Raw genomic sequence first — 17,293 nt, 5'->3', positions numbered from 1 at the left:
TTGATGTTAAAGAAATATTCCAGGTTCAATACAAGTTAAGCTCAACAGACAGCATTTCAGGGATAATATTTATTACCACACAAATTAATTTTGACTTAGTCTGGGTTACAGTGAGGCACTTCCAATGTAAGTGAATGGGGCCAAGACTAACAATAAGCATGTTAACATGATTTTAGTGTGATAAAATTGCTAACTAAACTTTTCTGTGTAAAGTTCCAGCCAAATTTACAACTATGTTGCAATGACAATGTAATGTCAACAAACCCTAAAACCCTTAAATTATGATTTAAACAACTTTACAGCTCAAATATTACACAAGTTTTAACAGAATTAATGTAAGTGCTTTTATAAAATTATAAGCTTCACATTTCTAACTTTAAACCCTATCAAATTGGCCCCATTCATTTCCATTGTAAGTGCCTCATTTTAACCTCGATTCTTTTTTTTTTTTTTTAAGAAAAGGATGAACAAGTCAAAAAAAAAATTTGTGGTAATCAGTATTATGCCACAACAAATGCTGTTGATTGAGCTTAACTTGAATTGAACCTGGAATATTCCTGTAAAACCCACATATTGTTCCATACAAAAGTGAATCTTTATTGTCCACTTACGAGGAAATTTGTCTATGGTCATAACGGGAATTAGTGGGGTTACTAAGTGACTCTATCCCACTAATTTCATGTTAACGAAATGTTTAAATCAGTGGCTATACTTTGGAAACCATGTATATTTTAATGCTTCTTCCCAGTGCCTTTCCTTGTAGACTTCCATTGTTAATACATTACAGAACACACCATTTTTGCTTGTTTTCACAAATTGGGATGAACTGAAAATTATTTTCCTGTGATAATCGGTAAACATCCTTTGAGTCGACTGAACTTGTATTGAACCTGGAAAATTACTTTAAATTTAAATGTTCTTAAAGGAACGTTCCAGCTTCAGACTGCATGTTTAAATGTTGATTACCATAAAAAAAGAAAAGAAAAGAAAAAGTGACTCGTCACTCATTTTTGTTTGTTTTTACTTAAGCATAAAAAAATAAATTGCAGTTACAGTAAGATACTTATAATGGAAGTGAATATGGCCAGTTCAAAAACGGTAAAATACACACTTAAATTTGAACGTTAACATGACTTTGTGTCATAATGTAGCTTACTAACCTTATCTGTGTAAAGTTATATACAATTTTACAACTTCATGATGACATAACAGTGGTAAACCCTGTAACCTGGTAAATGCTTTAAAGAAATGTTCCAGGTTCAATACAAGTTAAACTCAGTTGACAGCATTTGTGGCATAATGTTGATTACCACAAAAAAAAAAAAAAAAAAAAAAAAAAAGACTCGTCCCTTCTTTTCTTTAAAAAAGCACAAATCTGAGTTACAGTGAGGCACTTACAATGGAAGTGAATGGGGCCGATTTTTGGAGGGTTTAAACACAGAAATGTGAAGCTTATACTTTTTATAAAAAGCACTTGCATTAATTCTTCTGTTAAAACTCATGTATTATTTGAGCTGTGGAGCTGTTTAAACAGTCATTTTTACATGCTGTAACTTTACACAGAAAAGGTTTATAAGGGATTTTATCACACTAAAATCATGTTTACATGATTTTTATGTCTTGGCCCCACTCACTTACATTGGAAGTGCCTCACTTAAAGAATGCTTTAAAGATATAACACCGGGGTATTTCATTGCAAAACGGATTGCGGCACAATCGTTTTATCTCGATTATCTTGTTTTCATAATTGTTGGAAGCCAAAATCATAATTGAAAATAAAATTTGATTAATCGCCCAGCCCTAGCTGACATCACATCGTCATGGTAACAAAGCTGTAAAATTGGCTATAACTTTACACAGAAAGGTTAGTAAGTGCTTTTATAACACTAAAATCATTTTTACACACATAACCTTTATGTCTTGTGGCTATACTTATGAAACAGTGAGTATTTTAATGCTAAAAAATTGGCCCCGTTCACCTCCATTGTATGTGCCTCACTGGAACCCAGATTTTCTTTTTTTTATTAATTTTTTTTTTAAAGAAAAGGAGGCACGAGTCAATTTGTTTGTGGTAATAAATATTATGCCAAAGATGCTGTCGACTGAGCTCAACTTGTTTTGAACCCGGAACATTCCTTTAATGCCGTTAAATCCCTGATTTTCACACTACAATCATGTTAACACGTATAATGTTTACATCTTGTGGCTTCACTTTTTTAACAGCGTATTTACACGTTTACAGACTAGTGCCATTCACCTCCATTGTAAGTGCTTTACTGTAACCTCGATTTGTTTAGATAAACGAGGGATGAGTTGAAATGATTTTCTTTTGACCTAAACTTGTATTGAACCTGGAACATTCCTTTAAAAGCTTGTGCAGTAAAGTTTGTCTATACCATTAAAAATTTGTAGTGAAGTGATATCACAATGCCTAAAAAAAAAAAAAAAACAGCATGACAATGTTTTCGATTGAATATACACCACTGTCAAAAACAATACAGCGAAATTTGGAACTGATAAAACTTTTATTTCACTTTAAATTGTCTTTTACAATTTCCTGATTATAACATGTAAGGTGAAACTAGAACCGTTTTAAAAGACATACACAAATCTAGAATTACGTCAATAATCAGGTTGTATATTTTTTGTCATTTTTTTTCCTTAAGCTAGTCTAAATTTTCACAACCACGTGCGCGCTAAGCAATGAAACCGTCACAGAAGCTAACTTTAGGCAGAATACTGGTCAGTAAAAACAAAGCAATTGGAGATACCAGATATACAGACAGGCTCGGCTCCACATTCACTACAGTATTTTTTGTAATCAAGCGTAGAATTACTGCCATTTGTAGTAGAGAGATTTTGCCATCAGTGCATGAACATTGTCTTCAGCTTGAGACGGATGAGTTCTACACTTAAGTGGAATGTTATGGTGATGTGACAAGGTATTGTGACACTGAGTGAGGAGCTACCCCTGTAAATATTCGTTGTCCTTCGAAAGCAACTACCATCTTCACCTTATGAAATTACTGTTCTGCCATATTCAGTCTCAGCTTGTGTTTCGCAGACTTCAAAACCTCCACTTGCGCAAAAATTCAAGTTCTTTCCAGAATATGTCCATGGAACTGTTCAGCTTTTGCAGCAACTTTCTTGAAAGTCGTCTCTTTAGCAGGTAAGAACTCTTGTGAAGTTGTAATTCACATAGAAATGAATCGAATTATAGTACAAGAATCGACTTAGAGACGTCCTGTAGTCCGGTCGTTCATATAAGGGTTGAATAATAGTGAAGTGAAGTGTGTCTTTGCAAGCAGGTTTACAACATTTAGTTTCAAGACAGATTTGTATTCACCTCTAAAACGGTTTACAATTTTGCATCTTTATTAAATGGAGGTGAGAGTTATTCTTACGCAAAAACATTTGGGGAACAAACGAGGAAAATCGTTTACTGATGTCAAACAGCACCTTTATGTTGACTGCCCCTGAGACAGCACATTAGGATAACTCTCCAGTTTGTTCACGAAAGGTCTAGAATCGTAAAATGTTACGTACTGATGGAATGTTTTACTTTTAAAGATATGGAATGGCAAACCTAGGGTCCCTTTTATTTCATTGTTAGCCGTGGATGCCAAATAAAAACGCACGACAGCAATAATATTAACGCATGTTAGTCAGTGTCACAATACAGCCTGTATCATCCCTTCTGTATGAGATCGCAACAGAATTGTACTGCTATTCGTAAGGAGTTCAAGTTCAATTTCCATTAACCACAGGTTATCCAAGAGGAAAAACTAAACATCACAGTGTTTGTTAAATTAATGGACAGTTTAATAACCTTTTGAATAAAACCAGCAATTGCCAGTACACTATTGGAGAGAATAGAGATAGAGAAGGGATGGGAACTATAGAGGAAGAAGACATACCTTTTAAAAATGTTAGGAGGATTTAGAAGGGGGAGATGGATTTTTTTAAACCACTATTTGACTCTTTTTGGGGGGCTTCCCCACAAATACACAAACAAACATGTTTGAGACAATTCAGCCTTTGACAAAACAAACATTACCCTGTCGATCGAGGCCTCTTTGAGGGGTACAAACTTGTAGGTCAGATACAATTCATGCTGCTTGTCATACAGAAAGGTGGATAGAGGTGAGGTGGATGGAGCAGGGAATTATGGGCTGTATATGTGAAAGATAAAGAGAGTGTAGGTGGATTTAACAGTGAAGTGCAACGCCTTTAGTTCTCTCCCTCGCCGGCATCCCCCTCGTCACCCTGGTTTTCTGATGTCCACAGCTGCAGGAAAGATATGAAAAAAAAAATATTTATGCAATGATCAGTCTAACATGGAGAATTGATTAAAAGTTTGCTAATTCATAATCAAAATTGATCTAGACCCAGGGTCCAAAATTAAATTTAGCTTAAAATAGAAATATCATAGGAATCTATTGGTACAATGAGTGTAACAATTCACTCAACTCACGATTCGATTCACAATACTGAACTCACGGTTTGGTTCGGTTAACTAAGCCTAAAAGATATACTGGGACTAAAAATCAGCCCAGAACAGGACAATGGTGACACAAAATGGAAATATTAGCTAATAATTCTGCTTACTGAAAATACAGAATTATGTTAGAAACAAATGCTGCTTACACACGGTCACTGATTACATTTAAAATATTTTAAATTAAAATTTCATTTTTCTTAAATAATATTGTTTCTGATTACATCTAAATATTTTTTTCAAAAATAAACATTTAAATGGCAGTACATGCTTATCCAGTTAAATAATAATTTACTGATGAAATCAAATTGGACATAACATTTGACATTAGGATTATATTCCCTCATAGCATTATTATACATATACACTTGAAGTCAGAAGTTTACATACACCTTAGCCAAATATATTTAAACTAAGTTTTTTACAGTTCCTGACATTTAATTGTAAAAAACATTCCCTGTCTTAGGTCAGTTAGGATCACTATTTTAAGAATGTGAAATGTCAGGATAATAGTAGAGAGAATTATTTATTTCAGCTTTTATTTCTTTCATCACATTCCCAGTGGGTCAGAAGTTTACATACACTTTGTTAGTATTTGGTAGCATTGCCTTTAAATTGTTTAACTTGGGTAAATTTTTTGGTGTAGCTTTCCACAAGCTTCTCACAATAAGTTGCTGGAATTTTGGCAAATTCCACCAGACAGGACTGGTGTAACTGAGTCAGGTTTGTAGGCCTCCTTGCTTGCACTCGGTTTTTCAGCTCTGCCCACAAATTTTCTATCGGATTGAGGTCAGGGCTTCGTGATGGCCACTTCAATACCGTGACTTTGTTGTCCTTAAGCCATTTTGCCACAACTTTGGAGGTATGCTTGGGGACACTGTCCATTTGGAAGACCCATTTGAGACTGAGCATTAACTTCCTGGCTGATGTCTTGAGATGTTGCTTCAATATATCCACATAATTTTCCTTCTTCAGGATGCCATCTATTTTGTGAAGTGCACCAGTCCCTCCTGCAGAAAAACACCCCCACAACATGATGCTGCCACCCCCATGCTTCACGGTTGGGATGGTGTTCTTCGATTTGAAAGCCTCACCCTTTTTCCTCCAAACATATCGATGGTCATTATGGCCAAACAGTTCAATATTTGTTTCATTAGACCAGAGGACATTTCTCCAAAAAGTAAGATCTTTGTCCCCATGTGCACTTACAAACTGTAGACTGGCTTTTTTAATATAGGACTCCTTTTACTGTGGATATAGATACTTGTCTACCTGTTTCCTCCAACATCTTCACAATGTCCTTTGCTTCTGTTCTGGGACTGATTTGCACTTTTCACACCAAACTACATTCATCTCTAGGTGACAGGCTGCGTCTCCTTCCTGAGCGGTATGAAGGCTTTGTGGTCCCATGGTGTTTATACTTTCAGGCGTTTGGAAATTGCTCCCAAGGATGAACCAGTCTTGTGGAGGTCTAAAATTGTTTTTCTGAGGTCTTGGTTGATTTCTTTTGATTTTCCCATGATGTCAAGCAAAGAGGCACTGAGTTTGAAGGTAGGCCTTAAAATATATCCATATGTACACATATAATTCAGTACACATCTTATCAGAAGCTAACTGGCTAAAGACTTGACATCACTTTCTGGAATTTTCTAAGCTGCTTAAAGGCACAGTTAACTTTTGACCCACTGGAATTGTGATATAGTGAATTAAAAGTGAAACAATCTGTCTGTAAACAATTGTTGGAAAAATTGTGTCATGCACAAAGTAGATGTCCTAAACAACTTGCCAAAACTAGTTTGCTAATATGAAATCTGGTGAGTGGTTCAAAAATGAGTTTTAATGACTTCAGCCTAAGTGTATGTAAACTTCTGACATCAACTGTATACCCACCTCACGTAGGCATAGGACATTGTGCATAGTGGATAAAACAGACGCTAAAATAACAATTTTAAAAAAAGTACGTTATGATCGTGGTTAAATCACATTTAACCACGATCATAACGTACTGCGATAAACTGTTACACCCCTTATTGGTAACCTTGTGATTTAATTCAATTCAAGTCACACTTCCAAAATAATTCTCGATCAGTGTTAATCTAGTCAACGAAATCACTGATGAAAACGTATGTTGACGAAGGTTTTATTTAATCAACAATAACAAAGACAAGACGAAAAAGGCACATCATAAAGAATTAAATTATTTTATTAAAGCATACCGTTGACAAAAATATGATGAAATCCAGCAAATTATTAAGTGCAAACAAAAGAAACATCTGTTTACAGAAGAATATATTAGATATGATTCATCTAATCCAATTATCTAGTATGTTGAGGATTTTGCCGCTTGAACGCGCTAACATCGGCAAAATGAACCGCTGTAAAATGGGTTAATTACCTCTAACACATCCTATTTATACATGAGATTAATCACTATACTTGCAACATATGTAATATTACAACTAACATCTGCACAGTGAAGCGAACTAGGTGAACTTGAACTAAATGAGACTAGTCAGAATATGCGTAATTTGAGAAGCGTAAACACTGATTCTGTAAGAAACGTGCTAGTATTATCTTTTCACGGAAAATTAAAGTCTCTTAAGAATGAACAATTCAGAATACAGTGGTCTAACTTCTAAAAAGTAGCTAATAGTTCAGTATATTCATTATTTCTGGAGCTCAGGTTTTCCACAACAAGGACAGTATTTATATTTACATGTTTGATACATGTTCACATTAGAAAACGTTCATACATTTCTTTTTCTAAATGTTTGATTATTTAATTAAAGTTTTGTCTTTTACAGTTTGACACTTTTTTTGTCCATTTTGCACATCAAATAAAATATATTGTTTTCGTTGACTAAAATGATATGTAATTTTCATCAGAGTAATACATACTGACAAATTTTAAAGGACGTTTTCATCAAAAGACTAAAACTAAATCAACTGTTCTTGATGCATCTCAATTCTTCCGCCTAAAGCCTAGGGGTGCAAATCTTTGAGTTAAGCTCACTCTATGCTAAATTCAATGTAAAGATTTAACATGAATCTGTTCCAATACATCATCTGTGCTCTGAACACACAATAGAAATAAGCAGGTATAACAATCTAGTATCAGTGGCTTTTGTTTGGTTTAAATGAAAAGCAACCAAATCAAAGTGACCTTAAACTTTCAACATCAATCAGTGCATTTCTACTATTTGTATTTATTTTTTGTGGCTGTGCATGAGAATCATTAACATTCAAGTGTGCAGCATGTTGTGTTGCAATTGTGATCCCTGTGTAACAGTGTTTCCTGCCCTGCTGTTCATAAAGCATGACTAATGCTGTGTTTTAATCCAGTTCGAGACAGTTCTTAATGAATCGCTCCAATCGACTCACTAACTTATGTTATTGCTTTGAATCAGAATTTGTCAGACAAGTGACTCTTATGAGACAGTTCTTTAAATGAATCGCTCCAAACTATTTGAAACGAAGCAATATCTGTTTTGTGAAAAAGTTGGTGGTGTAACTTGTCACAACCAGTAGTTAAACTAATGATATTTGAATTTTATAAAAATTATAAAAGGAATTCTGTGGAAAACACTCCTGTGCAAATACATTTAATATTCCCTTTAAATATAGTGTATGAGGCCAGTTGTTTGTTTGTTGTTTTCTTACATAATTATTCATTTAAAATTCTGAATTGCTGTGAATTGATCCAGAATAATTTGAGAATCACGATACATTGGTGAATTGAATTCCCCCCCTCACCACTATTATTTAGCTTTTTTTCCCCCCCTTTGCATATTAGTAACCAACAGACTGGCTCGATGTGTCACATATCAAATATGACCTAGTCTTTGTCTCTTTGAAAAACTGCACGTGATGAATACGTCATGACACATCGTGATTTTGTTCCTAACATATTCAGTTTGGTAGAATATTCCACATATGAGACATCATATGTAGTTTTGGAGAAAAACAAAAAAATGTTTAAGCATCCAAGATAACCTTCTGATGGTAAATGTTATTGTTATCAGTCATTGGCAAGCGTTAATTGTGGACCCTTTTTAGACCCAAGAAACTTGCCCAGATTTAACAAAAAGTAAAACTGGAACTTACAGTGAGGTTGTCCCTTAGTAACTGCATGATCAGAGTGCTGTCTTTGTAAGAGTCCTCGTTCAAGGTGTCCAGCTCAGCAATTGCCTCATCGAAAGCCTGATGTGAAGGTAAAACAAGAGGGTCACATCTTCTGTTTAAAGGACCTCTTTTCTTCTTGTATACTGGAAACCCTAGCACACTTCAAATATTCATCGTAGTATGTAGAATAAACTGATTTAGTTTTCCCAAAACAAATTTTAACGATATTCACAGAATGTTGCATAAATCAGCCCAGATGAAAAATAAAATAGAGTATCATGTATCCTCAAAACTAGCTTGAGATGAACAGATAATTCTCTAACCGTCTTTGCCAAACTGCAGGCCTGCTCTGGGGTGTTGAGAATTTCATAGTAGAAGACGGAGAAGTTGAGAGCTAGACCCAGCCTGATGGGGTGTGTTGGCTGCATTTCCTGCTTGCTGATCTCAAATGCTTCCTTGTATGCCTGCTGAGAGTTGTCCACTGTGGCTGTTGATTTGATAAAGTCAATTTTAAGAATGTAACATTATTGCTATCAAACAAATACTATATTTGAAATATTATAAAACTGTTGTGTGATTGTGAAGAATGATAGATAAATGGCAGATTAATCAACCAATATCTGGACAATATTTTGAGGTTATCAGCATTGCCTGAGAACTGTGCCTGATTAGAGAAGTGGTATTTCCCCAACAGCATTAATGGGTTCTGTGCACTTTCAAATATTTTCAAGTGAATTGTGTGTAAAATATGATTTTGTTTAAATTTAAAAAAATGTGTACGTGTCACTTTTGTTAAATTGTTTTATATTGTCATTATATGTTATACCCTGCACTCTTGATCTGGGCATTGGCCATTATAAAAACCATTTCAACCACTAATCGTGAAGAAGATCTCAGCAATGCTCATGTCATTTCTCTTTAAGACCTTAAACTTCCGTATTAGCAGCCCAGATCTTTACTGTACTAAATGACCTCCACCCTAATGACTAGACTTAGCTCTTGAATCACTTGTTACTAGGACTTTTGCGATTATTAAATAATCATCTGATCGTTGTTATTTGACATAACCGATTATAGTGCACTTCAAATTCAAATCACATTTTAATGGCCCAAATAAGTGGCCATATATATAAATGCCATCAATGGCACGTTTGTGTGTCATTCAACTGAACTCCTTGAGTCACTAATCTGCACCACGGATGTCAAACAGAGCAGCTACTGTCCAGAAGAGAGTGAAGTGCTTCTCAATCGCTCTGATGCGAGCGCAGTCAGTAGAGGCTCACGCATAACTCCCATGAAAATATAAACTTTAATAACGCAAAGCGCTCTAGTTTCACATTAATTTAATGATTGTGTAATGGAAATGTTCCTGGTCATAGCAGGTTCATACATGCAGTGACTAAGGAGACGACGCACACTTTATTTCTGTGGAGTGATATAATTATGAAACGAAATCTCAAAGGTTTTGCTTCATTAGAAATAAGGGCTTTGTGGGTTTAATCAAAGAGCATTAAAATAACATGTGAAAATTAAGAAATTAGGATAGCAATATTGTACTATTGCATAATATAATATACAAAAAAATGTATATTTTATTATTTATGTAATAAGTATAATATAAAATATATGAGTTCCAAAAACAATAGTGTAAAATCAACCAAAACTAAAGTTGACCAAAAAGAGACATTTAATATTTAGAAATATTTTGATTTTTAAAACAATATTGTTCATGTCATTCAGAAGTTTTTAAAGCCTTTAAAAGATTTTTTTATTATTTGATTTATATATTTGAAGTTAAATATGTAACAATGACTTCTTAAGCTGTATGAAGCACACATGCACCTTACGAAATATGACAATTTATGTTACAATTAATCGTGAAAGCCCTAAAACAGACAATGAATCGCCATAATCCCAATTATTTGTTTGACAATTAATCGTCAGCCAAATTTCATAAACATGACAGCCCATGGCTGTTACCCAAACACCTATGAAACAAGATTGGTGCCAACACTAAAATGCCAATGACAAGAGAATGCCCACACCCTTAACAAATAAAATGAGCTCACTTTTCTTTGAGTCTCCAGATGCCACCTCGGACAGGTATCTGTAGTAGTCTCCTTTCATTTTCAGGTAGAAGACTTTGCTCTCTGCCTGGCTAGCATTAGGAATGAGGAACTTGTCAAGGAGATTCTAAGAGAACAGAGAAAAAACTGACGTCAAGTTACAGTTACAGAAAGTTACAAGATCAACTTTATAAAACAGACCTTTCCAGTTGTTTGTAAGTATTGCCTTAAGTTGCTACTGGTTTTCCCTCAATTCTCTGACTGTGCACTTTATAGAGCCTTAAAGGGATAGTTCACCCAAAAAAAGAATTCTCTCATCATTTACTCACCCTCAAGCCATCCCATGTGTGTATGACTTTCTGTCTTAAGCAGAACACAAACATAGATTTTAGAAGAATATCTCAGCTTTGTAGGTCCACAAAATGCATTTGATTGGGTGCCACATTTTTAAATTCCAAAAAGCACATATAGCCATCATAAAAGCAATCCATATGACTCCAGTGGATTAATTAATGTCTTCTGAAGCAAAATACTAGGTGTGTAAAGAACAGATAGATATTTAAAACTTCAACAAGAAAAAAAAAAAAAAAAGAGTCGAGGTGACGCAGCCTCTCGCGTGACACAAGCGAGAACTAATGTGTGAAATAATACGGAAGTGCTGCATTGTTTACATAAGGAGTACAGATATTCATACACAGATGCCTTATTCGGCTAGTTTGGATACGTCAACTGCGGCGCCATCTTGGAACAGTCAACAAGGAGAGCTGTTTGGAACAGTCTGAATGCAAGTGAAGGGAGGAGATGCCTCCTTGCTCACACCGCTGCATGGTCTCGGCGGTCCAAAGAAACAGCTGCTAATAAGGTACGTTCAAATTAATATCTATACAGAGGAGGCTTAAGTGCTTACGTCACGTGAAGAGGCAGTTTGAATTCCACCCTTGTCAACATATTGGCCGGAAGTGAACATTTTTAGTAAAAAAAAAAAAATAATAAATAAAAAAAAGTTAAACATTGATGCATTTCTTACACACCTTGCGTTTCTCTTCAGAAGACATTAATTAATCCACTGGAGTTCTATGGATTTTTTTTGTGCTGCCTTTATATGCTTTTTGGACACCATTCACTTGCATTGTAAGGACCTACAGAGCTGAAAAGTTCAAAAAAATCTTAATTTGCATTCTGCAGAAATGCCATCCCAGATATGTATGACTGAGTAAATGAAGAGAATTTTCATTTTTGGCTGAACTATCCCATTAAAACGTTTTATTTTTTATTTTTTTATGTTTTGCTGTGTTGGTTGTGGCTATTGTTGTTGTCTGTACGGTCTCCAAATGCACCAAGAAAAGTCACTTATATATTTTATACTTGGTGAGTAAATAAATGGAAAGGAAATGTAATTAAATGGACAGAGATTATAAAAAACTATTCATTTCCTCTACACAAGAGCAATGTTCTGGTTGATGAAACATTTAAGAGCAGAGCAGAACTGGTAAAATGTATATTCACTATAGAAATTTCGCTCTACTTTTTCAGGATCGGAAAACACCAATTTAAAACTCCCTGCTATGGAACCCTTGCATGTATGTAATTGCCGACTCATTTTTCAACACTAACTGGGAGACAAACAGGCCTGACACATTTTCTCCTTCAATCTCTCATTCCCACGTGTCCTGTCTCTCACCAGCACATCGTTGCAGATGTCCTGAAGCTCGGCCTCGATCTTCACGCGGTATTCGCGCGCCATCTGCTGTTTCTTCTCATTGCCCTCCGTTTTCTGCTCGATGCTGGAGATCACCCGCCAGGATGACCGGCGGGCACCCACAACGTTCTTGTAGGCCACGGAGAGCAGGTTGCGCTCTTCATTGGAAAGCTCACCGCCTCCCTCCGTGACGGCCTTCATGGAAGCAGCCATGTCATCGTAACGCTCGGCCTGCTCAGAGAGCTTAGCCTTCTGCACTAGATCGCTCTTGTCCATGATGCGACTGCATTGGAAAAGGGAAGAGTGTACAGTTAGAAAACTTCAAATTGCTAGTTTCATTAATCTGCTACATTCTTTAATCCCTGGTGCCGCTATAAAAATATATAAGACAAGTTTGGTTTCGCTTAGCGGGGTTGGCTGACCTCCTTTTGTTGTAAAGAGGTCAACCTTTAAGTTGGGGCCTACTTTGACCTGCACTAGATACTATTATTACATTTGGGTCTTACAAAGATTGAAGTCATACCAAAGGCTAGCCAGGGCTCTCATGAATGACTAATCGCACGAAAGAGGCCCAATGAAAAGGCTTATTCATATGTTTTCTTCCTTTTGAATTCTATTGTTCACTTCGTGTAGGTCATTCAATGAGGAGGTTGTTCATCTACATCGACTAATCACAGAATCACTGTATAAAATTAAACAAGTCCTAAATGAAGGCATTACGCAGACAAAACATGACTCCAAAACACCCAAGTCCCGAGTATCATCCTCTCTTTAAAAGAAGTTTAGCTCAATCAACAAAATCTGTGAATTGCTATCGATTACCACAATCTAAAATTGTATTTGCAGTAACGCACTTACAATGGAAGTCGATGGGGCAAAGCATTCGAGAGGCTTTAAATGGGAAAAAGCGCAGCTTGTATCTTTGTTTAAGCACTTATTTTAAATTCGTCCATACAAAACTGTGTTTTATGAGCGATGAAGCAGTCCAAATTGAACTTCTAGTTAGGCGTTACCTGCGTAATTCTTGTGTGAGTGGATTTTTCATCCCTTTTGGTATACTTGTGCATTTCATGCAAAAGTTCACAGGTTTACTGGCTTTAAATGTTGAAAAAATTCCACCGATAACGTTGGCCAGTGATTTTCACACTAGCCTCATGTTGACTTTAAAGTATTGTGGCTATACTTTCGAAAAGACGTGTATTTAACATTAATCCTGATGTCTTGCCCCATAGACTTCCATTGAAAGTGCATTTTTGTAAACACAATATTTGCTCGGTTTTTCAAACTGAGGGACGAGGCTAAATTATCTTAAGTGGTAATTGACAGCACTTAAATTAGCATGTTAAGAGTACATTAAAAAAAAAATTAAAATGAGTTTTCTTTGGAATTTTGTGCTTATTTTGGCATTCAATGCATGTGCTTTTATGCGTAATAAACCAGCTTCACCCATACATAATTATATTTGTACATGTCTTCTAACCTCAAATGTTAAACTTAACATATTTCAATATTTCAGTGATCGAAATGCAAACTATTCAGAAAACACAGGACACGTGATTCATCCGATTTGAAATTGCAATAAGAGTTCAGCAAACGTGATCAAAATGGCAAACCTGCCCTCTAGTACTTCACAAATGTTCTTTGTTAAACATGACGTCATTACTCAGCTCATATTTTTTAGCTCGTGTTCTATTGTGATGCAGTGGTTTTGTCATTTCTGGAGTGCTACAGACCAACCCAATTAAAAAGTAGGTCAAAATCTATTATTTTTAAAACATCCATGAGCTTATCCAACTCTGAAAATTGTGACCGGTCAAAGTCTGTATCTCCTATCATTAAAACACACAGAGCTAAAGGCCTGACGCATCAATCTTATTCAAATTGAATCCAAGTTCTCAAAACAGACAGATAAGGCTCTAATAGTTTAATATTAGATGTATTCATTTTGTCCGCCTACCCTCAAGCAAGGTCATTAAATGCAAATGCAACTCAGCTTTAAGGAAATCGGGATTCCCTGAAGCCGTATTGGGAATCTTAACTCTCGCTAACCTTTCCAGCTATCGATACATGAAGTGTCATGATCTCTCCGCCTGAGCCCAGCCAACTCTTATCCGAGCCCGAAGCACAGGTAACGGTGTCAGGCGAGTCAACACAGCGCGTTCGGTTCCTCTAGACCGAAGCACATCTGTGTCAGCTAGCCAATCGGCTGCCTAATGTGACTAAAGTGCCTTGGGGTAACAGTCAAATGTCTTAGTTTGATACTTTAGTATATGACATAAGCAGGTGTCGAATTAAATTTACTTAAAAAGGTGTGTCACACTGACTAAACACAGCTTTCAGGCCCTCACGGGGCGTCCTGACAACAAGGCGACGATATTCGCGAATTCTACTTATCCAGCTCCACTATATTGTCATTAAATGAGTTTAAATGTCATTCAATTATTCATTGGAGTCATTTATAGCACCGAACCTCGCAGATACTACACTGCAGCATATACACTAGCCCATGCTAACAGCGTTAGCATCCAATGCAACGCCCTCTCACTAACATTCCCTTGTTGAATTTACTCGGACGCGCCGCCTCTCGCGGAACATTCGAGTCGAATTCATTTCTAGCGGTTATTGGTGGCAATTCATCGGCACGCGCGCGGCGAGAGCCCGCGTTTTACTTCTGAAGTATATTTTATTATTACACTGGTTAGCCTGTTAGCTTGCACGACGCCCGGGCATTGAATAGACGCGGGAGTCGCTTGTCTTTCCTACCGAAGCGATGAGGCTCGTTTAACGCTATGGCAAGCTGGTTACGCCGTTCTATAATAACCGAGCGGGAAGCGCGCGCTGCGAACATAAATCGGACAAAATCGGAAAGAAATCGGGAATAGTCGTTATTCATCCCCCGCCTCGGCCTAAGTCCTTGTCCCAAGCCCCAAACCACAATAGATACCTTCCGCCATTGACAATGATGAGGTGGGGCTTATATGAGCTATAACACAGCAGAATGCATTCATAATAGTTTTAATGGGCAATGTAACTCACATTTAAATATATATCGAGTCCTGATTTCTGTCTCTTAAAGATGGGGGTATCAAGCCGTCCTCCGTTTCGCTGCTCGGGGTATTCAGGGCAGTACCACTTCCGCTTGCGCTGACACTTCCGCTTCCTCTAAACTCCCCCCCCCCGTCAGTACCCATGGTAACATTTACCCGGGGTTTCCTACACTGTTTTACAGGGTCGCTTACGTCACATGGACCATGTTAACCAAATCGTGCATGACGTAGTTAGTCACCATAGCAACCGTTGCCAGGAGGCGCTGGAGGCTTGCAGGATGCGAATTGGCAGAACAACAAGAAAATAATAATACTGCCCATGAGTCATGTTTACTCTCTCTGAAGGAGAAAAACTGTCTAATCATGCATCGTTATCGTCATACTGTAAGAGAGAATGTTTCGTTTTGGGCAAGGCAAACAGGAATATCGGCCTACTTCCTTACTTCAACCTCAAATCTTAGTCCTGTTCTTTATCACAGTTATAAAAAAATAATAATTGTCACCTTCCTTCCTCTTCATTGCATGCTTTAAGCATGGACAAGGCCCTGGTCACTCCCATATGAGACAAATGTAATTTGTAACATTCCTTGAAACCTCTTTTTTCGGTTTCTGTTAAAGGTGCACTTGGTAATTTTTTCCTCATTAAAAAAAGTTTACCTCCGTAAAACATGAATTGTAATTTTGCAATATATGGATAAAATCATGACCGCTCACGTTAAAATAAAGACTCCAGTCTTCTCAGTAACCTTATAAAAGCTGTTTTATTCTACATGGAGAGGGTCCGCACATGGGGGCTGCCATGTTAGAATCACATGACCAGCCCAATACTACTCGCTTAATCTCAGTGACCGTCCTGTTATTTGACACTTTCACTCATTGATTAATCACGGCGGACTGTGAATAATACATTTCTACAAAGTCATCTGAAACTGAAAACTATTGATTTTAAATGATGTTGCATCCAAGCCACTAGGTGTCAGTGTAAGTCCAAGATGACACAAAGACAAACGTTACTGAGTGCAACTTTAAGCATGTTTTAACATCTTGGTTTATAAAATGTAGTAATTTTCACATATGAAAGTGTCTCACACAAGATTTGAGTTGTTCCCTGAAAGCTTGCGAAGTGGAAACACATTTTCCCCATGCTTTCCACAGATAAGATTTGGTCTGAGATTAATAGATTTTTACTGCCCAATAAGGTAAAGGAAATTCATTATAATGTGTTGCATAGATATTATCCCTGCAAGGTTTTCCTTAATAAATTTAAGGTAGACATCTCACCGCAATGTTCTTTTTATCATCTTAAATTGGAAACTTTTATACATTTATTTTGCACCTGTAAGTATAAAGACTTCTGGACCCAGGTATCTATGCTAATATTTGATGCATTTAGTAAAATAATTGCAATAGAGGACACCATGATTCTGTCCATGGACTGTAACACTGGATCTCCCATAATTGATGACACTCTAAAATTAATAAGTCTTCTTGGGAAATTTTATTTGCATAAAGCTAAGGCAATGTCTATTAAGCCCTGTTTTAATTATTTTGTATAGACTTGAAAATGTTTTGTGACTCAGTGAATGCAGACCAGTAATAAGAAATCAACTAAAACGTCTCTTCTATTGAAAAAAGTAATTTGTTTGATTTAATTTTGTATGACAAAGAAAAGGTGTAAATTGCTCAATAAAAAAGTTTTTTTGCCACACTAAAATTTCCATGGAAAATGTGAAGATCTGTTTCGTATCCCCCAGTATGTTATGTAAATGTTGCATGTTTCTTGTGATGTAATAATAATAATAATAATAATAAAAGCATTTAAGCATGTACAAGGCCCCTGGTCATTCCTTCCTTTTGAGAC

General features: G+C 36.4%; 1 protein-coding gene across 1 annotated transcript; it reads right to left on the bottom strand.

Annotated features, from left to right (window-relative positions):
- Window positions 1-2,506: 2,506 nt before the first annotated feature.
- LOC127446440 (14-3-3 protein beta/alpha-A-like) lies at window positions 2,507-15,573 on the bottom strand. The gene is made up of 6 exons (XM_051707344.1): window positions 15,422-15,573; window positions 12,368-12,668; window positions 10,690-10,813; window positions 8,944-9,107; window positions 8,603-8,698; window positions 2,507-4,287 (listed from the first exon to the last, which is right to left on the bottom strand). Exons 2-6 carry the CDS (start codon window positions 12,659-12,661, stop codon window positions 4,231-4,233), a joined length of 735 nt encoding a protein of 244 aa, XP_051563304.1. The 5' UTR covers window positions 12,662-12,668; window positions 15,422-15,573; the 3' UTR covers window positions 2,507-4,230.
- Between the last annotated feature and the right edge of the window lie 1,720 nt (window positions 15,574-17,293).

This window comes from Myxocyprinus asiaticus, chromosome 9, assembly GCF_019703515.2.
Source record: "Myxocyprinus asiaticus isolate MX2 ecotype Aquarium Trade chromosome 9, UBuf_Myxa_2, whole genome shotgun sequence".
NCBI lineage: Eukaryota > Metazoa > Chordata > Actinopteri > Cypriniformes > Catostomidae > Myxocyprinus > Myxocyprinus asiaticus.
Note: the sequence above shows the minus strand (reverse complement) of the source record. Positions and strands in the feature narration are given on the sequence as shown.